General features: G+C 49.2%; 3 protein-coding genes across 9 annotated transcripts in view; 1 reads left to right on the top strand and 2 right to left on the bottom strand.

Moving 5' to 3' along the window:
• Positions 1-96: 96 nt before the first annotated feature.
• Positions 97-5,960, bottom strand: YIPF3 (Yip1 domain family member 3). The gene is made up of 9 exons (XM_065835069.2): positions 5,813-5,960; positions 5,511-5,717; positions 5,326-5,432; positions 4,079-4,124; positions 3,570-3,662; positions 3,112-3,243; positions 2,448-2,561; positions 1,860-1,983; positions 97-582 (listed from the first exon to the last, which is right to left on the bottom strand). Exons 1-9 carry the CDS (start codon positions 5,885-5,887, stop codon positions 461-463), a joined length of 1,020 nt encoding a protein of 339 aa, XP_065691141.1. The 5' UTR covers positions 5,888-5,960; the 3' UTR covers positions 97-460.
• Positions 5,961-6,060: 100 nt separating this feature from the next.
• Positions 6,061-11,194, top strand: POLR1C (RNA polymerase I and III subunit C). 3 transcript variants are annotated; one of them, XR_010651159.2, is made up of 10 exons: positions 6,063-6,326; positions 6,415-6,486; positions 6,578-6,685; positions 7,184-7,316; positions 7,428-7,547; positions 7,758-7,910; positions 8,092-8,241; positions 8,792-8,908; positions 9,225-9,489; positions 10,332-11,194. XR_010651159.2 is itself a non-coding variant. In XM_065835068.2 (9 exons), exons 1-9 carry the CDS (start codon positions 6,258-6,260, stop codon positions 9,341-9,343), a joined length of 1,041 nt encoding a protein of 346 aa, XP_065691140.1. In that variant the 5' UTR covers positions 6,104-6,257; the 3' UTR covers positions 9,344-9,537. The 3 variants fall into 3 exon arrangements, 2 of the variants coding, with proteins under 2 accessions (XP_071662269.1, XP_065691140.1); XM_065835068.2 differs by lacking the exon at positions 10,332-11,194 and having other exon boundaries at positions 6,104-6,326; positions 9,225-9,537; XM_071806168.1 differs by lacking the exons at positions 6,578-6,685; positions 10,332-11,194 and having other exon boundaries at positions 6,061-6,326; positions 9,225-9,537.
• Positions 11,195-11,411: 217 nt separating this feature from the next.
• Positions 11,412-25,571, bottom strand: part of XPO5 (exportin 5) — a 29,675-nt gene continuing 15,515 nt past the window's right edge. For all 5 annotated transcript variants that reach the window (XM_065834054.2, XM_071806164.1, XM_071806166.1 and 2 more), the window contains 13 exons: positions 24,618-24,799; positions 19,693-19,793; positions 18,526-18,622; positions 17,856-17,992; positions 17,139-17,236; positions 16,593-16,639; positions 16,300-16,394; positions 15,381-15,443; positions 14,823-14,905; positions 14,094-14,201; positions 13,776-13,913; positions 13,451-13,615; positions 11,412-13,119 (listed from right to left, as the gene is read on the bottom strand). In XM_065834054.2, the coding sequence (XP_065690126.1) occupies positions 12,979-13,119; positions 13,451-13,615; positions 13,776-13,913; positions 14,094-14,201; positions 14,823-14,905; positions 15,381-15,443; positions 16,300-16,394; positions 16,593-16,639; positions 17,139-17,236; positions 17,856-17,992; positions 18,526-18,622; positions 19,693-19,793; positions 24,618-24,799 (1,455 nt within the window). In that variant the 3' untranslated portion in view covers positions 11,412-12,978. The remainder of the gene's footprint in view (positions 13,120-13,450; positions 13,616-13,775; positions 13,914-14,093; positions 14,202-14,822; positions 14,906-15,380; positions 15,444-16,299; positions 16,395-16,592; positions 16,640-17,138; positions 17,237-17,855; positions 17,993-18,525; positions 18,623-19,692; positions 19,794-24,617; positions 24,800-25,571) is intronic.

Below are 25,571 nucleotides of genomic sequence, written 5' to 3'. Positions count from 1 at the left end.
AGAATCCTGCTTTGAGTCTAGAACAGATCAGATAAAGGCATAGAGACCAAACACCACTTTCCCATTACTCAAGTAGGCTCAAACATAAGACATCACTCAGCACCAACATCAATTTACTTCTTCCCTCTTCAGGACAGGAACAGGGCAGATAGCCCTGGGGTTACATCAGCAAGCGGAAATACGGGTAAGGGACAACTGTGCTGGGAAATCCCAGCTAAACATGCAGGCAACAGAACCACTCTACTCCTGACAGCCCCAACCTGGGTGGGAGATGAGCGTGGTTCTTCTGAGTGACGTGCAGTCCACTCAGCTGCCCAAAACTGCAACCCAAAGGACAGGTCCAGAAAAACAAAACTAAGTCTTCTTCCTGCTGTGCTGTCCAGTTCCTAAGAGGCAGCAGGCTATGATGGCCCTATGCAGCCCCAAAAGTAGTGAAGGAAGCAAGTCCAAGCCTGTGAAACTACAGGGTCAATGCAACAGCTTTGGCCGTTGTGTTCAGTACAGCATTGGAAACAACTGGAATGTCTCTGGCAACTCTCTGAAAGGGTGGCATGTTGGGTCCTTCCAATGTGTCCAGGATGCCTGCAAGGAACAGAGAAAAGGGGAAAGTGGCAAGGGTTAGTTCAGATGCAGATGGCATGTCTCTGCTTGCTTTTCTTTCTGGTCAGGTAATGGGTGATGGTGGCAGGACCCAAGATATGTAAAGCATTTGGAGCCAATGGGAGGAGACATCTAGGCCCAAAAAATGAATAGCAATAAACACCTCCATCCACAGACTACATGATATAGATCAGAGCTTGTCCTTGGGGCAGGGAAACTGCATGTTCTCGAGAGGAACACAGACCCTTTCACTTTGAGGGTACCAAATCCAGGCCCCTGCCCTCTGATGCAAATGCAGACATTGGTAGGGATGCTGCTCTGCTGGGGCAGCTTGATAAAATTATCTTCCCACCTCATCCCAGCACAGACCCTGCTCTTAGACAAACTCTTTGCTTCAATCCCGAGATACACTTGCAGACTCACATCAGGAACTGCAGCTTGGGGTGCAATGTGGAATTTTTGTCACTGCAATGGGAGCATAGCCCGTTTGTCAGGAAACACGCGTACTGATGAAAGTGTCTTGTAGTTCCTGTCAATGACCTTCTTAAGACTGATAATTAGTCTTGGAGATCCTTGAAGGATAATATATACTCCAAGCAATTTTCTATTTAATCTGCTGAAAAGATGCAACTCAGGGCTCAGAATCTCCACCATAAGAACAGATCCAGGAAAGAACAGTATTTACATCTAAAAGGACTTCTTGCTGTGCTGTAACCCCAGCTGCAATACCATGAACAGATCTGGCTGCCTAAACTTAGAAAAGGGCTTGCTTTTTTTTTTAAAAAAAGGGGACCTGAATATGTAGAGCCTGGTAAACAGCACCAACTGGGGAAGATGCAGCTTCTGCTATCAGTGTTGTACAAGACAAGATTAAAAAAAAATGTTACAAACATGTTACACAAAGTAGGCGAAAGACTTATGACGTATTTCCTGATCAGAGAAAAGCAATCTGACTTCAGCAAGATTCAGGAAGGGACTGGAAATCTGCATGCAAGAACAGCCAGTGCTGTAACACTTAATTTGTGGGGAAAGAACAAGCTTTCTACCTCACAACTTAGGTCTTAAGTACTGTAAGTACTAAAACTCAGTGCACAGAGACTACCCCACATCTACCTGCTGCCATACTTTGACAGCTTCTTCTAATAAAGCTAGTGCTGGTCTCACTTGGGTTGCAAATGGCACAGATGCGCTCAGATCAGATCCAAACTGTCCATCCTTTCAGAAAGAACAGAATATGTCTTCATATCTCCCTTGCTTACCTTCTACCACCTTGTGATAAGCAAAGTGCAGATAGAGGAGGAAAAGCATATGCAGAGCAGCAAGGGTCCCACACAGGATGAGCCGCTGGGTGTGCCCCACGGTGCGTGACACCAACACAGCAACCTAGGAGAGAGGTGGAAATTAGAGACAAGGTAGCTGCTACCTGTGCCACTGGCATTGCAGTCAGGAGCACACACGAGGATGGGCCAAGTAGCAAGAGCCAGGGGAAACACTGCTCAGACCCTTTCTTGCAGTTTGCATCACCAAATTCAGAGTAATCTGACTTTGTTTCATGTAGGTGAGCCTTGCCCAGTCTTGTCAAGAGTTCTGGATCCTCAGGCATGGCTTTCCACAGCAGCTGGTGCTGCAAAGGAGCAAACCTGCAGCTGTCAGAATGTGTGAAGATATTAAGCCAAGTGTCACCTCCACACACCAGTGGCCAAATGACCCCAGAGTATCAGGCTGCTCTTCACGGCAGCCTGACTCTTTGTGAAATGCACTGCCTAGCTCAAGGAACAGAAAGCAAACAATGCTTCCCTCCCTTTTTGTCCCCAGAATAGGAGGGCCCCGGGCTGCCTGTCTCTTACCATTCGTAGTGTAGAGAGTCCACCAACACCCAACCAGAAGATGTAGAAGAGGGAGTGGAAGTGGATATTATAGGTGACAAAGAGAGTGATGCAGTGTCCAAAAAGGCCATAGCCCTGACAAAACAAAAATCTTCATGTCACAAGGGACATGCAGACACCCCACACAAAGGGACATTGATCAGAGCACAAGCAGCATATTCCTTCAACGCTTCACTAAGGCAACATTTCACACACCACTCATTCGATGCCCAGAAGTCAACTGGCACAGCAATTGTAGCAGCAGCTCACACCCAGATAATCTGTCTGAAGGATTCACAGGGATATCAGAGATTGCAACAACTTGGGAAACAGTGGAAAGAGCTTCTGACGCCAGAGAGATTGGAATCTTCTGTTTTGGTTTTTTTTTAACATCACGTTCTCAAATCAGGGAGTGCAAAGTAGGAGACCTGCACAAAAGAACTGCCTCCTTTAGCTACTGCTGTGCCTGAGCTGAGGCAGGTCAGGAGAGCATCCTGGAATTCCAGGCTGTCCCAGTGCTGTCCACCTGGGAACACCGATTTACAAGGACTTTTCCTATTCTCTGGGAAAAGATCACAGGACACCCTCATGCTGGAACACCTCATGAAGCCAACCCACACCTTGGGACAACCCCATCTGTACATACCAACAGCGACAGCATCTGCACCATTGTGATTTGGGCATTGCACAGATATGCCAGGAAATACATGAAAGAGGAGACGCCCAGCCAGTAGCCGAAGCAGGTGCCAATTGCCGTGCCCATCAGTGTGCCTTCCCTCTGTGAAGATAGCATCAGGATGAGGAAGACTCAAAGAAGTGACTTGGCACCCAAATTCCACCACGGAGAGTTCCAAGAGCCTTTCCAGGCATTATCAAATACACGGCTAGCAGCATCCAGGGTGCCATGTGACCTTCACCCCACCATCAAGACTTTCTGGAGCATGCTTCCTCCCACCCCCAAACAAACAGGCTCTTCCTCAAATCAATCTTTTTTTCAGCAAGATACTATTCAGTCATGGAAGAGGTTTCCTCTCTCTTCCTAGAATTCTTATAGCAATCCAGAGCCCCAGTCAAACCACAATTTATCACTGAGACCTGACGTACAATGATGGTGTCTGAGGTCTTCATCCCATGCAAAAGGATGGCCACCAGCGTGAAAACCAGCATGAGGGGTCCATAAAGCTCGCCTGCAATCTTCTACAAGAGAAGACAGATCAGGGAAGGTTTGGTTAGTGCTCCTGAACACCAGGCTGCCCTCCCCAAGCAATATGAGAAGTGCTTTGGATTATGTTTATCAACTGTCCACCTGAGAAGTAACAGCCATTGCTGGCAGAAGCCAGGCAGAATAGGGTTTGCATGATGAGGAGTCAAACTGGTGTTAAACAGGATGCAGAAATGGGATAAGTGAAATCTAGAGGTCTAGAACTGTACCAGTACTAAAGGTAGCAGAATGGGGTTTGGAACAACCACAGAAAAGGGTTTACTGACATGTTCAGGGAGATGAACGCCTAACAAACTCAATTAAATCATGTTAGTAAGAACTTAAGTTTTACAAAGTATCTGTGGGACACTCACTTGGGCCACAAAGTCTGATTCAGCAAATGGGAACTCACCTGTGGAAAATTAATCATCTTCACAGGAATCATAGACTCCAGCAATCTGCATCACAGCAAAGCAAGGAATGACATCAGCAGTAGGGAGGACAAAAGGATGGTTAACAAAATGCTTCAGAAGTAAAACATCCCATATGCCTGTGATCACCGTTTTCTGCTGAGACCACAGGCCTTGGGGGACAGAGATTCCTTCTAAAGGGTCACATAAGGTAACTAAAGTAGAAAAACATTACTGTCAACAGGTTAACTTTGCCAGGGGGGATTAAATTAAAACATTTAGAGACCCACTCAGGGATAACAGACCGTTGACAGAACAGCAGGAAGGAAAGGCACCTTTCTTCTTCCAGCCTGACAAAACTTTGCCTTTTCATATGCAACTCTATTGCAAACCCAACAGAAACTCCATAACATGGCTGACTAGTAAAAGGCTGAAGATGCCCCAAAGCCCTTTTTTCTGCCCAGAGCAGCAATGCTGGGTAACAGGGTGGCCAGTCCACCAGGGGGACATCATTGAAGACACTGCAACAAAGCAGCACACCCCAGCTTGCTCGCTTTGGGGAGACAGCCAGTCTCTCACCAGCAAGAAGCGGCCAGCTCCCTGTTCCCCCATGCTCCGTGGTGGAGATCACAGAACCATACAGCGTTCCAAGTTGGAAGGGACCCACAAGGCTCACTGAGTGCAACTCCTGTCCCTGCACAGGACAACTCCACAGTTCACACCATGTGTCTGAGGGTGTTGTCCAGTTTCTTCTTGAACACTGTCAGGGCTGGGGCTGTGACATGTCCCTGGGAAGCCTGCTCCAGTGCTCCACCACCCTCTAGAGAAAGAACATTTTCCTAACATCCAACCTAAACCTCCCCTGGCACATCTTCCTGCCATTCCCTTGGATTCTGTCATTGGTGACTAAGGAGAAGAGTTCGGTGCCTGCCCCTTCTCCTCCCCTTGTGAGGAAGCTGTAGACCACGATGAGGTCTCCCTCCATCTCCTCCAGGCTGAACAAACCAAGTGACCTTAGCTGCTACTCATACGGCTTCCTCTCCAAACCCTTCACCAACTACTTGGCCCTCCTCTAGACACTCCCCAGTAGCTTTATTTTTTTATACTGTGGCACCCAGAACTGTACACAGTGCTCCAGGTGAGGCCACATCAGTGTGGAGCAGAGCGGGACAACCACCTCCCTTGCCCTCTGGCAATGCTGTGCATGATGCACCCAGGACACGGTTGTACCGAGCCAGACCCTGCTCACCTGGCACGAACTTGGACAGGCTCCACGTCAAAGTAGGGCCTGAGGATGTCGATGTTGGCGTAGAGGCTGAAGGCCCGGGAAGCTTGTCTCTTCCCCACCTGCCACATCTGCAGAGAGAAGGGAGCTGGCAGCGGGAGTGCCGGTGGGGGCCCCCCAGGGCTGGGGCGGCCGGAGGCCTCACTCACCTGGTCAGCCACCTGCCGGCCCAGCTGCCCCCGCAACCCCTTCATGCCCAGGAACTCCCCGTCCTCCTCCTCGGCGGCCCCCGCCTCGCCCTCCGCCTCGTCTTCCTCCTCCTCCTTCATGCGCTGGTGCATCTCCCCCATGTCCTCGAAGCTGGAGCCCGACGTGTCGTCCATGTTCTCCATGTCAATGACGGCGGAGCCGCCACCCTGCACCGGGGCAGACAGCGTCAGCGCCCACTCGGCTCGGCCCGGCCCGGCGCCGCAGCACCACCGCCACCACCCTTGGCCCGGCCTGGCCCCACCTGCATATTGTCCTCGAAGCCGCCCCAGTCGGCGGCGGCGCCGCTCCTGCCGCCGCCCGCCGCCGGCGCAGACATGTTGCCCGGTCCGGGCCGCGCCGCGCTGGCCGCCACCGCTCCCCAGCGGCGGAGCAACCGGATGTGACGTTCCGGCGGAGGGTTCCCAACTCTCGCGAGGCTGCGTGAGGGCGGATGGGTGCCGCCGCCATCTTGTGTGTGGCGCAGGACGGGGAAGGGCACGGCGGGATAGGCGGACGGGTGGCCAGCGAGAGGGGATGGCGAGGCAGTTGTGAGCAATGCGCTGGGGCAGGCGCTCCGGGCCGGCCGGTGGCAGCGGGGGAGCGCCACCCTCCCCGGGCGCGGTGACTGCCACGCGTGGGCTGGCGGAAGCCCGTCACGTGGCGGGGAGCACCGCCCCCGTCACGCCCCGCGGGCGGTGGTGGCGGCCATGGCGGCTGAGGGGATCACGGACACGATGCGGGACCGCGTGGTGCTGGGCGAGTTCGGCGTCCGCAACGTGAGTGGGGCGGGATGCGGGAGAGCGCCTGGCTCCCCACTCGCGGCCCCGACCCCCATCACGGCCCCACCTGTTCGCCTCCTCGCAGGTCCACACCACCGACTTCCCCGGCAACTACCCTGGCTACGAGGACGCCTGGGACCAGCGGCGCTTCGAAGAGGTGGGTGAGCGCTGCCGGCGCGTGGCGGTGGGGGGGGACTCGGGTCCCACGTGTGGCGCCCGGCGTGACCCGCGGCGCGTGGCCCGTGCAGGCGTTCCGCGTGGACATAATCCGCGAGGAGGAGGGCGCGCTGGAGTTCGACATGGTGGGCATCGACGCCGCCATCGCCAACGCTTTCCGCCGCATCCTGCTGGCCGAGGTACCGCTGCGGGCGGCCGGGCGGGGACAGAGGGACCACGGCTCGCCGGGGAGCTGAGGGGAAGGCCTTGGGGTGCTGGCCTAGGAGCGGGGGTGCTTGAGTGGTGGAGAACGGGGAGGGTCTGACCTGTGTCAGCCCTTCCAGGTAGTGTCTGTGTTTAGAAGAGAAATGCGAATTGGTTCAGCAGGTGTGCCGGGAGCTCAGAGAGCGCTGAGGACTTAGCGTGAGCGGTAGTGCTGGTTGCTCTTAAAGGTGCTCTTGGTGGTGTGTGTGGATCAGCCTGCCCTTCAGTCCTCGTGATCATTTGTTTAAAAAAAACCCACAGGGAATGGGGTATATTATGGGTTGCAAGGGTATATTGGGTATCCTGGTTTGTTAGAAATACCACTGAAGAGTCTGTAAGGTGATTATGGGATAGAAGGGACACTCTAGATGGATATTCTGTTGGCATTAGTTCAAATGTCATCTTATACTGACTTGATCCGTTGTCTCTCTGAGGTACCAACGATGGCTGTAGAGAAAGTCTTTGTGTACAACAACACATCTATTGTACAGGATGAAATTCTGGCTCATCGCTTGGGTCTCATCCCTATTCGGGCTGACCCTCGACTTTTTGAATATAGAAATCAAGGTAAGAGTTTTGGATCAAACAGAAATATTGAAGGTTTCCTGCAAAGCAGGGTCATGTAGACTGAGCAGAAATGTGATTCTGTAGAGCCTCATGCTGTTCTCCCCTTCCCAGGAGATGAAGAAGGCACAGAAATTGATACTTTGCAGTTCCAGCTGAAAATAAAATGCAGCCGAAACCCTCAGGCAGCCAAGGAATCATCTGATCCTAATGAATTATATTTCAATCACAAAGGTAAGGTCTCTCCTAAAAATAAGCACTGTGGTTTTTTTTTCTTTTTTTGGTCTTGAGAGACAGGATTTGGTGTGTTCTCTCAGCCCTTTGAGCAGAGGAAGCCAGTTACCTCATTCTGCTAAACTTACTGTTTGCCATCTTCAGTCCTGTACAGGTCAGCAACCTGTTTTGAGCCAGCAGTTGGCTGATGCTTGTGGATTCTCTTTGCAGTGTACAGTAAACATATGACGTGGGTGCCCCTGGGGAATCAGACAGACCTCTTTCCAGATGCTGACTTCCGACCTGTTCATGATGACATCCTCATTGCACTGTTGCGACCTGGCCAGGAAATAGATGTGCTTATGCACTGTGTCAAGGGTATAGGTGAGTTATGGGTCCTGGGGCAGCGGGAGGAGGAGTGTGAGTGCGTGGACTAGGGCACAGCTGTATGAAGAAGGTGAAGGGTGGAGAACTGGCTTTCCCCCTGAAACTTTAGGCCCCCGCATCCTTGCACTCTCATTCCCCGCGGTCTGCCCTCATCCTTAACTTTTAACTCTTCACGCAGGTAAAGATCATGCCAAGTTTTCTCCTGTGGCCACGGCTAGTTATCGACTGCTTCCTGACATTACTCTTCTGCAGCCTATTGAGGATGAAGCAGCTGAGACATTGCAGAAATGCTTTTCCCCTGGAGTCATTGAGATCCAGAAAATCAAGGGTACTTTTTTCCTGCTCAGAAGTGCCTTTTTCCTTACAAGCCTTAGCAGAGACTGATTAGAGAGTAGAGCCAAACCTTCTAGAGACAAAACCACGTTGTGATGTTGTCTGGCCGATCGGAAACCATTCATGCTATTCTGAGCCTGGTTTTACGGATGAGCGGCTGTCACATGCAGATGTGTTGGGGGCTGAACTGAGTTCTCCCTGAAATGCTGAGGCACCGGGTGCCTGTCTGCAGAGCCCTGCAGCTGCTGACTGTAGCTTCCAGTACTGTTCAGTTGTCTGTGCGGTTGGGTGGTGAGCTTGCTCTTTACAGCAGCTAAGTGTGGAGAAGGCTTCTTGTGTCCTGCCCAAGGATACGTACAAGCTTTGTGTTTTGGTTGGAACTATTCAAGAAGACCAGTTCTGACCGGTTGGATTTTCACATTGGGGATGTGCTAATTCTCTGTATTTGTGGTTTTGCTGCCTTTGCTGATGGGGAGTGCATGTTTGAAGGGTAACAGCACCTGCTGCTGCAGGAACCCTTCTCGTTTCATCTTTTTTTCCTTTAGGAAAAAAGGTGGCAAGAGTAGCCAATGCACGGTTAGACACGTTCAGCAGAGAAGTTTTCCGTCACGAGAATCTGAAAAACCTTGTGCGCCTGGCAAGAGTGCGAAACCATTACATCTGTGAGTGCCCCATTTTCCACAGAACATAGAGCCCTGCAGTGGTTTGTGCAAACTGGGTCTCTGCCTCCCTCTTTCCATTCGCATCATCAGCCTTCATACATTTGTGTTCCAGTGGGTAGCTACTGAGGTTGTGGCTTGCTCTTGCTTTGGGATTGAATGTGTTTGTGCTTCCTGCTGGCAAATGTAACTTCTCCTCTGGCTGTGAAGATCTAGCTTGTCAGAAGTGTGGTGTAAGGGAAAACAAGGGACAGGAATGCTGGAGCCAGCTGTAGGCTGAAGCTGCATAGTGGCTGTGCTGACTGGTGTCTCTGTGCAGTTTCAGTGGAGTCGACGGGCATCTTGCCTCCTGATGTGCTGGTGAGTGAAGCCATCAAGATCCTGATGGGAAAGTGTCAGCGCTTCCTGAATGAGCTGGACTCTGTGCCTCTGGAGTGACCAGGCTGTAGCTGGGAAGCATATCCCCGCACTGCTGTTCTGGGCTTCCTGCACTGCCTGCAGGGGTGATGCCTCTTCCAAAGGCAAGAGGTTTGAGATGGGCTTGTTAAAAGTCCTAGGACCATCTCTGAATTTGTTTTCTCTTGGTAAGGAGCCTCAATGAGGAGATGCACTAAAATAAAAACTTTTCTTTACAGCTGTTTCCTTCTGTGCTGTTCACAATTGTGAGACCATTGTACACAGAGAACAAAGTGGCAGCAGGTCCAAAGATGAATAATAGCATTTATTTTAGATTGCATGCGATATGTGGAAAAGGACTGATATGGCAGCGTAGTAGAGCACTTTGCAGCAGGTCAGGGAGATTTAACAAGTCGGTATCACTGTAGGACTGAATTACAGGTGTCTCAAACCAGCTCTGGGGTAGTTTATGTGGTAGATAAAAGGCTGTACTGTTGGAGGGCTGGGACACCTCTCCTACAAAGAAAGGCTGAGAGTTGGGGTTGTTCAGCCTGGAGAAGGCTCCAGGAGACCTTACTGTGGCCTTTCAATATAGAAAGAGAGCATGGAGAAAGACTTCTTCCCAGGGCCTGTAGTAACAAGACAAGGGGCAATGGTTTTAAACTGAAGACTTAAATTGGACATAAGCCTTCTTTTACAATGAGGGTGGTAGTGAGATGGTGGAACAGGATGCCTAAAGAAGTTGTGGATGCACCACCCCTGGAAGTATTGCAGGTCAGGTTGGATGGGGCTTTGAGCAACCTGACCTACTGAAAGATGTTGCTGCCTACGGCAGGGGGTTGGACTAGATGGGCTTCGTCCCTTCCAGCCCAAACCATTTGATGATTCTACGATACACTACTAGGCTTCTCTGAACAAAGGTGGAGTTTAAAAACATACTCTGTAAGGACTGACTGTCCGTTTTAAAATAGCTGAAGGTAAGCGATGTCTTCCCAGGTGTTAGATGTGACTGCTCTGTTCTCCCTTTCAGTGACTGAATGTACTTTGGGCTGACCTTGAAGCAGAACTGAATGGTGGAGGGCAAGTGACAATCAAAGGCTTGGGAAGCCTGGGAGAACTTGGAAGTTAGTCTCAGTGATGAGCACTTCTGTTAGCACTGGGTACGTCTTGGCTTGTGAAAGTCCCTGGACAAACTGATGAAGGAACTGGAACTTCAGAGAATGACTGGGAGTACTGGTGCGTCCCAGTTGCTTAAGTCAATCCTCACTACAGTGCTTGAATATAGTGCAGCAAATCATACTTGTTCTCTATCTGTTTCACCAGGCTATATTTATTTATACTGTAAACATCCTTTAGGTGTTAATCCCATTTGAGAGATAGAAACTTCTGACTGGATCCTTTCAGTTTAAACAAGCTGAAGCAGCTTCTGTGCTGAGCTGGATTACAGCTGGGGCCTTGGAGAAAGGTTTTGTAACAAAAACCTTGTTGCTCAGGCCCACCTCTTTAAAGGCTTCTGCTGTTGTTGTAAGAGAGACCTTTTGTGCAACCTTTATCAGGTGAGGGGGACAGACAGAAGGCAATCACTACATCACCTACCTGTGTTAATGAAAAAGTCAGGTGAGGGAGGTACGGCTGAACTCCAGTACTATCACAGGACATTGTTCCTCCTAGCAGTAGTTGGGGTTGTGCTTGGAGACTACTTTAGTAGCATATGCACCTTTCTGTGCTATGGCTTTGCATATTTCCTGTATTGCTTATGGGTCAGACCCTGGAATAGACATGCCTTTTTGCTTTGACAACATGTACCTGGCAGGCTGTAAACTGGAATCTAGCTGCTGTTGTGGAATTAATATAAACCAGCTGTGAGTGACATATAAACACTTTAAAATGCCATTTCCCCCTTGCTGTTGGATTTAATTATGTAGCCTGGAACAGTTCATACCCTCCCTGATCATGTATGTTGACTACCAGCAAAGGTGCTCTTTTTTTGGTAGCTGGAATCCTTAGGATTTCTAAAGAGCTGAACAATCCTTAGGACGCCAGCCTGGGCACAGCAGAGGTCTCAGATCTTACTGCAACAAATAATAAAAATTAAACATGACACCATGGGTATGAAACTGGAATAGCTTTACTGACATTCAGAGGTGTAACAACCAGTTCAGAGACAGCTTCGGATTTAAACATTCCTACAAAAAAAGGTTCTAAAAACCATTTAAAAAAACCCCCTTGTGTCTAGCATGAAGTCACAGAATGTTAAAAATCTCACAACACAATAAATACACCCAGCCTGTGCTAGAGCCAGGAGCCATGTTAGCTCAGAGGTTAAAAAAGTTTAGGCCAGGAGGAAAGTGGAGGGTGCTGGTGGAACAGCAGGGGCAGGAGGGTGAGTGGATTCTCAAGGCCTGCTCTTCCTTTCTGCACTCCCACCCCTCCCAACCCCAGCTTTTCTGTCCAGTCTGTCCAAGTGGAGATACCACCTTCTCCACCTGCCACCATTTATTACTTGCTCTGTCTCCTGGATGGCAAAACTGCCAGCTAGCTCTGGACAGACCCTCCCAGCTCCTGGACTAACACTAAGATAGAGTGAGCGAACCAGTTGTCATGTAAGAACCAGCTTTGCAGACTGGAGTGGTTTGGTAGAGTCCCACCTCATCTAAAACCCGGTTTCTGACCTGGCTCCCCGCTGTAAACTGCAGTATAAACCCCACCCCTCCTGCCCCACCATGCAATTCTCCAAGGAGTACCAGACTGGGTAAAAACATGGGCTACTGTCACCTCCACAGCAACAGGGTGAGGAGATCCCTTTTGGTTTGCAGGTGCTTCAGATATTGGTCCAGATTTTGTGTACCCTGTGCTGGCGACATTCTAGTCTACAGGGCATGGCAAAAAGAAAAAATAATTAAAAAAAAAAAAAAAAAATCTGTCCTGCTCCCCCTGAGAGATGTCCAAGAAAGGCTGGCATTAAGTAAAAGCCTTCCATTTGGCTCTGGGTAGAACAAGCTGTATGATCATTTATATATACATATATATGTATATATAGGTATGACAGTGTCTGCCTCCTTCTAGAGAGCAGCTGCACCTTAAAAAGGCTGATCTCAAGGGAGATCCTAGAGCACTACTAGGCTACCTGGCACACAGCCCTCAGCCCAAGGCTCAGCATCCTGGAGGGAAACAGATTCATCAGAATACCAGTCCGCTGGGGACTGGTGTTGATAGGCATGACAGGAGTGTCTGATGCGTTCCCTGCAAAGCCTGGCTACTAGCACCCAGAGGAAGATTAGAGTAGCCCCTTTTCACCTGGTGCACTACTCTGCCTTTTGAGTTAATCCTAAACCTCAAGGGATGAAGAAGTGGAGCAAGAGTGACCCAAGGCTGCAGGATGACCAGGCTTTACCTAACAGAGTCTATGGGCTCAGCTCCCACCTTGCAGAGAAGCAGAGGTCTGAAGACGCTCATCCAATGGAGGGCAGGGGAAGGAATCAGGGAAAGCTTAATAGACTGGTTCAAATGCCACCACAGGCCCCGTCCCAGTGTAGGGAGGAGAACGGGACAGGACCCGTAAGGGTCTTTATTCAGATGAACGCTTGTGGAGGCAATGACAAGGAGAATCTAATGTGCTTACTACCAGGAGAGACAAAATATAAGGTAGGTGAGGAGATGGTTGCAGCATCCCAGGCTCAGGGCTCAAAGAGTGCAGTGAGGCCCTCTCCATCTTCATTTTCTAGCATATCCGTCCCCAGTAATGGCTTCACCTTTTTGAAGAGAGATGGGAGGTTCCGGATATGAACTTCCTTGCGGAACTGCTCCCCAAGGGGCTTCTGCAGGGGACAGACAGATGGGCATCAGTCATTACTGCCTTCATACCTCCAGACTCAGCTCAGAGGCAGCCTGGTTGCAGATCAGAGGCAGACCTCAGATTCTGAGCAATCCTGAGGCCCACACCCCTTACATGCATTTTTGGAAATCTCAGGCCTGGTCCTTCCCAAGTGCTAGGGCATTGGGGTAACCACCTGTGCACCAGCTCCCCAGCTTTTAACTTAGTGTACCAGACTCCAATGCCACCATCCTCACAACAGTCCAGCAGCCACCTAGCAGACTTCTGCAGGATAGAGGTGTGAAATGAAACAAGTTCATTTTCCTATCACCTACCTCGATGCAACCTGCGATGAGGCGCTTGAAATGATCCTTCCGGCGCTTGTCTGCCACCTTTTGTGGTGTTGGGTTGAGAAGCTTTGAATCAAACTGCTCCAAAGAGTCCCTGTGGATGTCTGGGATCTGCTCCATCACTGCCTTCAGCTCAGTGTAGCGAGGGCGCTGCAAGGAGAAATACAGTTCAAAAGGCTCTGCTGGAAGAGCAGCCCTGCCCTCCCTGGGGGGCCATCAGATCTTCTGCCCCTACCCAAGCAGGCATGAGATTAGTTTTCTACCACTCCCCAGCCAACCTGGCATCTGGACAAAGAGCAGAATTTCTCACCAAGGCCTCGTAGATCTGGAAAGCCAGGTGGACAAGAGCTGCCATGCAGCCATCGTGCTGCCCGTGTATCTGTAAGCCCTTCAGCACACTTATGAAAAACCAGGACACAGCATCAGGCAGGAGGTTTCCTGGAAGCACCTGGGGAAGAGGCAGTGTCAGCATGGAGGCAGGATACTGATGCCTGACTGCCCTTCTGCAGCAGCTCGGTCTTCCTGAGAGAGAAGGTGCCCAGGAGTGAAGCAGTTGTGCTTCTCACAACATTCAGAGCTTCCTCTCCCAACCCTGTCGGAACTAATCCCTTTTTCCTCCCAGAGGTACCTGTTTGAGCAGAGGCCAGCAAAGCTGTGTTGTGGTTCTTTGGCAGGACAAGGTGTCCTTCCAGGAGAGGGATGTGAAGGCAGTGATCAGCACTGCAGTGCAAACATCCTGAAAAAGAGTAGAGAGGGAAACCAGTCAGAGGAACTATTGCCCATCTCCAAGGTTCATACCTGAAGGGAGCCAAGCAGCAATCCAGGGACGCTGCAGCAGCTCCTCAGGGCTGTCTTCTGAGAATCCTGCATGCTGCTGCTGCCCCAGATGAAGGTGCTCAAAGGCACCCAGTGGGCACCATCATAGCCATAAGGAACCAACATCAGGCAAACCCGCTCTCTTCATTACCCAGGGACTCCCATCAGCTGCTACTCTCAAGTCAGTGCAAAAGCTTATGCCAGAGCTGCTGAGGTGCCCACAGGAGAGGAGGAGTACAGAGATATCAGGATGAAGGTACTGTGCATAGTGGGTTGTGTTAAATCTGGCAGATTTTACAGAAAAAAAAAAGCTGCTGAGTGAAGTTCTTCCTCATGAAGATGGGCACCCAGGATGGAGGCAGAGCCAGGGAGCACCTTGGGGGCTGAATGTGCAGGGCTGTCCTTAAAAATCATGTATGTTCATGAGAGAAGATTGTCACACTGGTGATGCCCCAGCGGCCTGCATCTTTGTAGCGGCAGCTGGCTGGTGTGATAAGGAGTACAAAGAAAGGATGGAAGAAGTCAGAGTGTGTGCTCTTACCTCCTGCTTCGTCAGACACTTTCCAAGCTCGGTGAGCTCTGCACTGGCAGGGGGAGTCACCTCTGTGACCATCGCCTCATCATCTGCAGAGCAGAGAAAAGGCAGCACTGTGAACACAGCATCCTGAGGGAGACACAGCGAGAACTAAGCTGGCAGCGAGGAGACAGCACACAGAATAAGTATGCTGGCACAGCTTGCTGGAACATCTCTCTCTCCATGCAGAAAGCCCCCACCCTTTGTGGGCGCAGGAAGGGCACCCAAGTAGCTTCCTCCAAGCTCTCAGGAAGACTCTGCACATCCCCCTCTTCTTGATACCTGAGGAATCAGCTGCTCCAACATGCTACCTGTGAACCCTACAGCACATTTGTTCCTAGGCTAGACGTGGCTTTTCTGTGGCCCCCAGACACACTGGCCAGAACAAAGCTGAAAGTTTTGTACCACACCTATACCCCTCACACAGAACTTCCAACAAGAGACCAGCCTCGCCCTCTTAAGAAATGGGAAAGTGCTTGCACACACCAAGGGGAGGAGGAGAGGCAAAGGTGGGCATTTACTCACCATCTCCATCTACAGCAGCAGTAGTGTTATGGTCAACACCTTTCTTGGAAACACAGCAAACAGCTGCAAAAACAGTTGCAGGTCAGAAGAGCAGAAAAGGGAAGATGCTACTTCAGAACATGCAGATTATCCTACAGACTCTGATGGGCTCACAGCTGCTTCAAGCTCCCCCAGCTCTTACCCAGTATATGAAGAATCTGAAAGCCCCGTAAAAAAGCCAAATACTGCACTACCTGGAAGGCTGAAACACCCCACCCACAGCATCCTCCCACAGTTGAACCTGCTGCATGATGGCTGCTTCAGACTACTGAGAACCATGAACATGCAAACCCGTTTGAAGCCTAGGACCTGAGAAGAGCAGCATCTTAAGGCAACGAGGCAAATCAAGAAAGGAGATAGAAGGTTGAGGACCTGTAATCTCTATGAAGAGTCAATTTTCCCAGCCTCTCTGCTCAATGCAACACTGGTAAAAACACTATGTTGGAGAAAGGGAACACAAAGAGATTGCCTGGGGGAGGGGACTCTTCCCTTCTGTCTCACTAGAGACATGGCAATTGCCAGCACCTAAACTGCTCTACACTGAGGTTGTCCACAAATCAATGTCCCGTACTGCACTCCAGGGCATGGAAAAGGAGAGCCCAGATTCCAAAGGAGGACGGGACTCCTAAAAGTAAAGTACCAAAACCGTGGAGTGCTAAAGGAAAGAAAGAAAACACCCTTTTGAAGGTTTTTAATTGATCTTTTACTAGGTTTTAGCTAAGATTTTGGCAAGCTTAACTGTTTCACACCTGGTTTCTAAGGATTATGTTAAATACTACTGGCCATTATAGTAAAATTTTACTGCATATTGGAAATTCCTGTTGTCCTCTCCAGGCAAACTTCCCAAACATCCCAGGGGACCTAGCTTGATTTCACTTACTGATGAGATCCATGACTTCTCGAGTCAGCAGCCTGACCAGCTGTTCCTCAAGCATCTCCTGAGACTCGGGGTTGTCATCTGCAGCATCATCCTCACTGAGGAGAACAGGTTTTAATGTGAAGGGAGTCAGTGTGTTAAAGTATCCCCTCTGCCCGAGCACAGGGAGTGAGTCACAATCAGGGTAAACACAGTCTTTTCCAGACTTCTGCTGGCAGGGCTGTTCCCTGGGCAAAGGGCCTGAGCTCTATCCCACTCCTCATTTCCCTCTTTCATATCAAGGGGTGAAAGCTTACCAGAGCGTGCTTCGCTGGTTGATCACCTGCCATTTCTGAGACAACCTCTGTTCAAGACAAAAGGGAAGATTCAATACCTTCCTAAGGAGCCATGCTGGACACCCATGTAAAGATGACCAAGCGATGGCTGCTGATAGAAGCGCAAGAACTTTAAATACAGTGCTTGCCAAGCCCCATTTTGAATAGGACAAAAACTGCTACCAACTGTGCTAAAGATGCTGTGACTGTGCTGGCTGCAGAAATCGGAGTGAGCTGTCAGGAAAATGAGGGAACACTGGCAAAAAAAAAAAACCACAAAAATTCTCAGGGCTGAAGGTTGAGGAGCTGATATCCACAGGTCTGAATTCACAGCAAGGAGTGCTGTGCAACAGCCAGGGTTCCATACACCGCAAAAGCCTCCTAAACAACATCAAAATGATTAAGCATCGAGGCTCTGCACTTGTCTCCGCTGGCTTTGGAGAGACAGATGTTCTCACATGTTGCTGCCAGTTGCTACATGGAGTCTGGGCTGCCAAGGAACAGGCATGAAACAAGCTGTTTTCTTACCATGTGCAGATAGGTAAAGAGTGGTCCCAGCATGGGGCAGACAAAGGTTTCGTAGTATTCCGGAGGGCAAGAGAGTACCAAGGGCTTCACAAACACACCTGCACAGACCAGCTAAGGAAGAGACCCACCACATATGGCCAGCTGCTAGGGAGACTGCAGCACACCGCCCAAACCAGCTGATCCACTGGGAAGTCAAGCAACAGACACCTCAAAGCCCATTTTCTCACAGCCCTAAATTAACTACTGGCATCTCTACATAGCAAGCAGAGAAGATATTCAACCCCTTCCCCTGGCAGTTCAGCTGAGGGCGCTTAGTGCCCATTTTCTAGCTATGAAGCTGAATGTCCAGCTCTGGAAAGCAGGCTGGAAACCCTAGATGGTCTCCTACACAAACACAAAGTCTAGTCAGACACCGTACTGCCAAGCTCCTACACTATCCAAGCCCCTTTGCCCCCTAGTAGGTACTACCCATCTCTCCTGGTGCCTTCAGGACCACATAAATCCTCGCATTTATTCTCTCTGATCCATGCACTGTTGTTTCTGCTCATGCCATCTTAGACTCACACCTCATCCACACCAGGTGTATTCATTTGTTCACCTCCTCAATCACCCTTCTTTGGCTTGGCCATACTGAAAATGATGCTCAGAAGACACTGCATTTTCAGTTTACATGCTCAAAACCTCCCTAGCTGGCCTGAGTTGGTGATGGAAGGATACGGAGCATGGGACGCAGTCTGTAATCAGGAATGTTGTTGAGGTTGGTGAAAGCTGAGCTGAGGAGCTGGGTGGCGAGACAATCAACGGTGTAGAAATCTTGTTGCATGGAGGGGCCTGCATTTCCCAGGATATGGAAACTTTAACAAAAAACAAGTTAGTTGCAAGTCTGCTAGATAACAGGTACCATGCCTCTGGCCTGCAAAGGCTGCAAGCACTATCATCTTGAGATTAGATGGTTGCCATGTTCTTAAATATACAGAGGAATTTAAACAATCTCTCTTTTTTTTTTTTTTGGGATACCTGGACAATGAATTAAGTATTCAAGCACTAAAATGCATTTTCAAGTGCTTATGTATCCTAACACATAATTAAAACTGGCAAATAGACAAATTAGGTCAGGATATCAGGTAAGTGCTCCAATCTGACTACCTAACTGCAGAAGAGCTAAAATCAGATCCACATTTTGAGGTCCTTTTCCCAGTGACTGTGTTACATGTGTATGTGGTAGGTTACAACAACTGATTATAGTTCACCACTGCAATTCATACTTGGATATTACAGGACACAGCTCACAGAAAAGTCTAACTCTAGAAGAAGTCAGCAACCAGCAACAGCCTACTGCCCCAGCTGTGCAATGCTGGATTGTGTGGGGCATATCTGGTGCTCTTACCAGTTGTCGTAGAGGGTACAAAAGAAGCCCTGCATCCTTTCTAAGACCGTTTTGTAAACAGGAGAGTCGTAAAGCTCCAGCAGAGGCTGAGGGAGACCTGTGGGAAGGAATAAGCTTCAGCTATATTAATGAGAAAGCATAGTGCACCTTCAGAATGTGCTGGGCAGGCACCAGCCAGCCTGATGGCAGAGAGGGAAGTGCCTGGCAAGAGCAACATGCAGCCAGATGGGAAGAGGTGCAGCAACCCTGGGGCAGAACCTCCCCTCAGAGGTCAACCAAGTTCAGGTTGGTTGTAGCCAGAGCAGAGGTGTTCCCACTAAGGTTGTTACAGTCCCCTCATTTCTCCAAAGCAAAACTTACTGGAGCTATCAGAATCTAGTCAGAGGCAAAGCTGACAGTTGCACAGCTCCTCTAGTAGCCCACCCCTTCAGATTTGTATTCACCTCTTTCAGGACACATGCTACTGCTGAACTATGATATTTGAAATTGTAGAGCAGAGATAAAGGCCCTGCTGCTGTATACAAGTGGTTCAGAGAGTTTATAGGTCCCAGGAAACAGATAAAGAAAGCACTGACCGATAGGAAATGGAGATCAGAAAGACAAAGCAACTTCCCTGAAATACTTCACTGCCTGTCAGAACCTGTAATTAAACCCCAGTTTCCAGAGTCACGGTCCACACTTCATCCACAAGGCCACACACTTCTGCTTTGGCTGGAAAGGCTTCTGTGTTCACAAGCTCAAAGCTGTTCTAAGATGGTTCCAAAAGCCTTTCTAATAACCATGTGGAAACAAATGACAGGGCCATACTGGAGGACTTGGCTCTTGATCTCCAGCACAGGTCTCTGTACCAGCACTCAGGAATCCTGCTGAGCACTAATTCTACACCACCCCCCCGTCTCTCCAGCCTGAAATGCCACGCAGCAGAGAACACCACCCAGCTGGGATAGGCAGTTTGGTATGGTACCCTTCATTTAATGCAGAAGAAACCAATTTGTCTGAGACCAATAACTTATTTACCCTTCTTTTCAAATCACAGCTGAACTGCAAATACTATGAAGAAGCTGGCTCTCCAACCCTTCTTCACTTCCACTGCTACTGATAGACCACTACACCTCAAATACCTCTGAGAATCCACCCACACATTCCTCCTGAAGAGAAGCCCCTTACCTAGGATGGCATTCTTCTCCACCTCCAGCATGTCTAAGGCCTTTGCAAATGTTTCCCCCAGCCTAGCCACCATCTCTGGCATGTAGAGATTGTTGTGAGTCCTGAAACAGAAGAGCACTTGGTTTATACTCATGTGGGTCAATTCCTTTTGCCCTTGACAGTGGGATCCTCTCCTTCAGCTTGTGAACAGCTCCTCTGAGGCAGATGATAAGGAAGGTGAGACCAAGCACGTGTGCATGGGATCCCCCTTCCCCACCTGCAAAAATATTGGGGAAGCTGACGTGACAGAGACATGGAGTGACTCCATCTCATGTCCTGAATTTCCTGGCTGCCCCTTCCACGTATTCGAGGTTCACCCCACCCCTTGCAAGTACTGGCAGTAAAAACTCCCAGCAGTTCTCCAGTTGATGCTGGCAACAGCTTATTAGCTTGGCCAAAGGGATCAGAGAATGTATTTAAAAAACTGACAAGATGAGGATTGTGTAATCTCAAAAGATCTTCTGCACCTAAGGCGCCTGCAGAGGGAGGGGCTGTTTCAGCTCCAAAATGCACACACTGCTCCCCAGGGATGGGTCACAGTCCCCAGAATGGCAGGTGGCATTGGAGGGACTCTAGGGAGAACATCAGTCCAATCAGATGTTACTCATGGCAGACACATGTGCCCCCTGGACAACCACGGTCAGCTCTCCACCAGGGATACCAATTCAGCCACGGGTGGCCGGTTCTTGCCATCCAGGCCAAAATGGGTCCCCTCTAAGCCAGGGTAGTGACACTCAGAGCTGGACTTCGCAGGGGGTGTCTCTCTCACCTACCTCTCTCCTTTGAGACCTCAGACCTCCACTCTGGGTGTCGCCAGCTGCACTCAGCACAAATCCTGCAGCCTCCTCCAAAACTGCAATGCCATTGTACCTGCTGCTAGAGGTGATCAAGGGCAACTCAGTATCTCCCCCTAAAGCAGCGTTTCCCAAAGCAGGGGGGTACATGGGAATGGCTGGGGGAAGGGAGCATGGAAAGACCTCGGTATGTTCTCCAGAGTCTCAGCTTTCACTCATGTCTTAATGATTTATTAATTTTTCTTGTTTTCTTTTTTTTTTTTTATGGCCTCTGTTCACAGTCCTGGCAACCCTGATGCAGTGATGTCTGCCTGAGTTTGCAGAGAGTTTGGGTGAGCTCCAAAACAGCAACTATCCCATTCCTCTCTGCAAGTGTTAAATACTTCCCTGCTCACTGCACGTGAGGAAGGCAAGTATATAAGTTTCATAAGAAAAAGCTACACAAATGACTTCTTAATGACTCATACTCTCATTCTGGGCTGGATCTAACACTGTGCAACAGGCCTCAAAAGGGGCATAAACTGGTTTCACTTTTCCAAGCAGGGCTGAGGAGCAGCCCATCCACCACAAAAGTTTGTTCCACTGACTCAAAAAACTGTATTTCTGCTTGAAGCTATCCTGAAACCTAGCTACTAAAATAATCTCCTCTTGCATGTCTCCTGCCTGCTCCATGCCAATGCTGGGTTTGCCTCATGCTGGGCAGAAGGGCAATGGAGCCAATGGGGACCGTGCAATTGCAGGGGTGAACCTTGAAATCCCACTGCTCTAATCCCAGCAGGCTGGGTCAGACAGTCACACCTTGAAGCTGCGGTCCTGTCCTTCATTGTTTCAGAGCCCTTGAAGCATTTTCTCAAGTTTGACAGCTGGGAGAACAGATGTTCAATCACAGGCTGATCTCCCTTAATCCTGTAGCAAAGTCCCAGTGGTAATGAAGGGAAAATGGCTAATCAGCTGCACCCCACAGGAGTTAAAAAAGTATCCAAGAGCTCTCATATATGATGAAGATGTAGCCCCTAGGCACGTTCCAGCTGAGACTCTCAGCAGTGAACAGCACGCCTGGGCAACCCACGCACTGGAGAACATGGAAAAATCAAATTCAAGAGACATTTATGCCTTAGAACAGACAAGCAAAGGATATGGCAGAACTTGGGGGAGTGTATTTTTCAGTGACGGTCACAGCTCTGCTGGAAGGAGTGTCTGATGCCTGAAGAGATAGGCTTGAAAGCCAGAAGATGAGTCCTTTAGGATAGCTTAAAGAATCTTGACCTAAAGCTGGAGCCATCTACCCTGAAAATGTCTACAGCATCCATGTCTATCCAACAATTCTTTCACTGGCATTAATGCCTTGGTAATGTCAGCTTCTCATCAAGAGGAGTTCCAATAAGGCCTTTGTCTGTGCAAAGCATTTGCTGAGCCTGACCAGTCCATTTCTAACAAAACATGAGTAAATCCCAGCACAATAAAGGTGCTGTGCTAATCAATTCATGCAGCTACTGACTCTAGAAATGTGCCTTAATCTAAAGGTGGCAGGAGACTGTGACTTGGGTTTGAATTCAGGACACAACAATTTAAGCCAGAACCTAGAAAGCACCTAGATGAAATGAGGTACCGCAGAGGACAGAAGTATCATCACTCAAAAACTCCAAGCAGTGGTTAACAAAGCAACCTCAAAATCATTCAGTACATATAGCTACCAACACAAACATGGGTAGGCACAAAAATATAGGCTGGCAGGGAAAACACCATGCAGTCTATGCCACTCAAAACTACCTTATTTTTCCTTCTTACCTCGACTCCTTCTCATTCCTCTCAGCTCTTTGGTCTCATCCACAACGCACCCTCGAGCTACTTAACCTGGCAAAGACCCAGTGGCTTAGCAATTTCCACTGCTTCTGTCTGCAAACACAGCAGAATGTCACCACACAACATCCAGCTTAACTGCTAACACCCTTTGTTTTTTTTGCATACTGGTGCCTGACTTGGTGTTCAGTTCAGCTGCTCAGTAAGACCCATGTGGCTGCTGCTTGCAGATCTGCTCACACAGTAACACCATCTGGGGGGACTTCCACATCTGCTTTCTGCATAAGCACATGAGCAGCAATGGACCTTGCTCAACCCCACAGAAAGCTGCCTAATGGCACAGGGCTAAGAAAAGCATCCTCTCCGCACAGTAACACAACTATGTTGCTAAAGGCATCCTCAACACAGGCAGTTTTCCTGCCTGCTGACAAGCTGCTACAGATTCCATATTCTCTTGTGTAATCCATATTAAAGAGGACCTGAGGAAGCAGCACATGGAAAAGGCACTAAAAGCCAGCAAAAAACCACACCAGAAGCTCCATAGCACAAGGTCCAACTTCTCCAGAAAGACATAAGCATCAACGTTTGCACTGAAAGACTATGAGCCTGCAGTTGTCAGACAAAGAGGCCTCTACAGCAGCAGCCAAGAAAGGTATGAAGTGGACGATCTACTGCTCTTAATACATCATTCATTGGTTCTTGTTGGAGCATCCAGCCTTAAGAAAAGTCTGGATGCCTCTGAGTGAAGTACAGGCCACTCCATGTATGTTACTACCACATTATCAGAAAATATTCTGTTCTGCAGGGGAGATGCTCAAACACCACGGACACATTATCTCCAAAACCAGCCAGGAAGACGCTTCCTTTATGTAGATGAGGAAGAACTGGCAACAGAACACAGCTCATGCATTTTCCTGGAGGTGGTAAACAAGCAGACACAGAATTTCTGCGTCTTTACAGGTAGTGACAGTTTGACAATAGTTTCCTAGGCTTGTTATAACAGAAATCCCAAGTGTTTTTAAGAAAGCGTAAGTTCTGGCAAGAACAGCAATTGCACAAGCAACAAGTGTATCCGTTACAGCCTGTTCAGACCTTGGGAACTGGTTTAGTTGCTCTTCCACAATATGGAGCACATTCCAGGCTCTGGAAGAAATGACATGAGGCTACCTCTACTCAGCCAACTCTTCTCGACCCAACCTCTCTCAAAACCTCATCAACAGGACCTTCAGCCTTCCAGGATAAAAGGCAAAACCACTTCAAGCACAGGTCCAGAGCCATAACAAGATGGTCCAACCCTGCTCACGGGTCAGAGTACCACCTGGTGTGCTACAGAGCTTGGCAATGAGAAGCACAGTGACAGTGGGCAAGACAGCATGTGCTTGTCGTAACAGTCCAGCATGTTGCTTCTCACTAGAAGCAGCATAGTCCTGAGCTCAGTGACTACCAAACATACCTGACTGTACAGAGCTTGAGTAACAGGGTGCTTTTCCTCACAGACCTGGGAGCTGAAAAGTCTAAGTGGGTCTGACAATGCTCTATCCCAACAGCTCCTTGGCTCCTGCCAAGGACAGAGCCTCAAGCTTTCACGTACTTAACATGTAGCATTATCTTACAAAATTGCCCCATCAGCCTGGCAACATCTCAGTGCCAGCAGTTACCATGAGACAGATTTCTCCATAATAATTCTAGGAACTGAGTTATTCAGGATTCCCTTTTCCCGCCTTCTCTTGCTCCCTCCTCTGGCTGCCCCACATGTACACAACACCAGTGATGTGCAGAGAGGCACTGCAAGGTAGCGACAGCCTGAGAGTATGCATCCACAGATTTCAGTAGCAGACAGCGCTTCAGTAAGGGGTGTTCATGTCCAGCAAAACCAGCCTAATTTAACACTGACGACAGAACAATGCAAACAGGATGCAATGAGAGCTGGGACTGCCCTGGTGGTGACTGGAGCGGTGGCCTTGCAGGGGGCTGAAGGCAGAGCAGAGATGTTAGTTGAGAAACGATTAACTGGGTGGCAGATTTATAGCAGTGGAGGTGGAGGAGACAACCCCAGCCCAAACTCCCATTGGCTTTTATGGCCTCCTGTAGGCCAGGCCAACGAACATTCAGAAGGCTTCAGTTTGCCCAGTGCCATTCCCCACTGTGAACAGTCAAGAACAGTACTTGGGCACCTGCACCAGCCTGTGTTCCCTCTGGCTCCACTGGGAGAACATGCTCTGAGCATTATCACAGTTTGGCTTTCAGAGATTCTTAAGTCAACATAAATGATTTCAAGTCAACTTGACCCACCTTATAAGTGCGAGTAAATTGTCAAAAAGCTTCAGGACCTGCTCAGTGCAGGGATTACGGTAGATTGGATTTCCACTGGGTGTGTATCCCACCAGGAATCCTCCAGCTTTCGCCTCTTCAGTATCAGCAGGCCAACGAGCTCGTTTCACAACTCCCAGAATGGTGTACACACAAAAGCTTATCTGCAGCAAGAGATGTGGAGAGAGTGCTTCTCAGCCAGAGCAAAACTTTAATAAACAGGTTGTCAGAGAAACCCCATCATCATCCCATCTCAAAGAGAACGCTCTACACTGAGCCTAATCTGGTGATAGGAACAAACTCTGGCAGGTTTGCTGCCAATAAAATACAGCAAACAATCAATGCATACTGTCTCATGAGTACGCAAGCAACCATGCAGGTTACCCTCCAAAGAGGAAGGGTCTGCACCATCAGTTCCTCATGTCCTTCATGCACTGGACAGATACAGAGATCTGTGATGACACAGTGGTCAAACTGCATTAGCTCCAAATTACAAGTGCAGCTCTGTGGACTGCATTTCAGTGTCTTTTAGAGACCTAAAGATAGCAACTCCATTTGCAGTCTGCCCAAGAAGCGAAGACATTTCACTAACAACTTGAACAACACAAATCTCCTAGGATTAATTTTAATTATACTCCATGCTGTAGTCTCAGCATGACGCTTTCACTACCGCCTGGCTCAAAAAGCACAATTCACTGCACCTGTTTCCAAAAATCATGTGAACCAATTGCTTCTCCAAAACTAAACTTTGCCACATCAAGAGTAGGGAACAGTGTGCTTCACTCTGCTGAATAATATGGTTTTGCATGGCCTACATGCTCACTACTATAGCTTAAAGAGGCAAAAGCCATCCTGTTATTCTGCTGATCCGCACCCTGAAGAAGCAGATGTTCAGAAGAGATCTTGTGTGTAACCACAACAGCAATGTGGGATGGA

The sequence above is a fragment of the Patagioenas fasciata genome, chromosome 3 (assembly GCF_037038585.1).
Source record: "Patagioenas fasciata isolate bPatFas1 chromosome 3, bPatFas1.hap1, whole genome shotgun sequence".
Taxonomy (NCBI): Eukaryota; Metazoa; Chordata; class Aves; order Columbiformes; family Columbidae; genus Patagioenas; species Patagioenas fasciata.
Note: the sequence above shows the minus strand (reverse complement) of the source record. Positions and strands in the feature narration are given on the sequence as shown.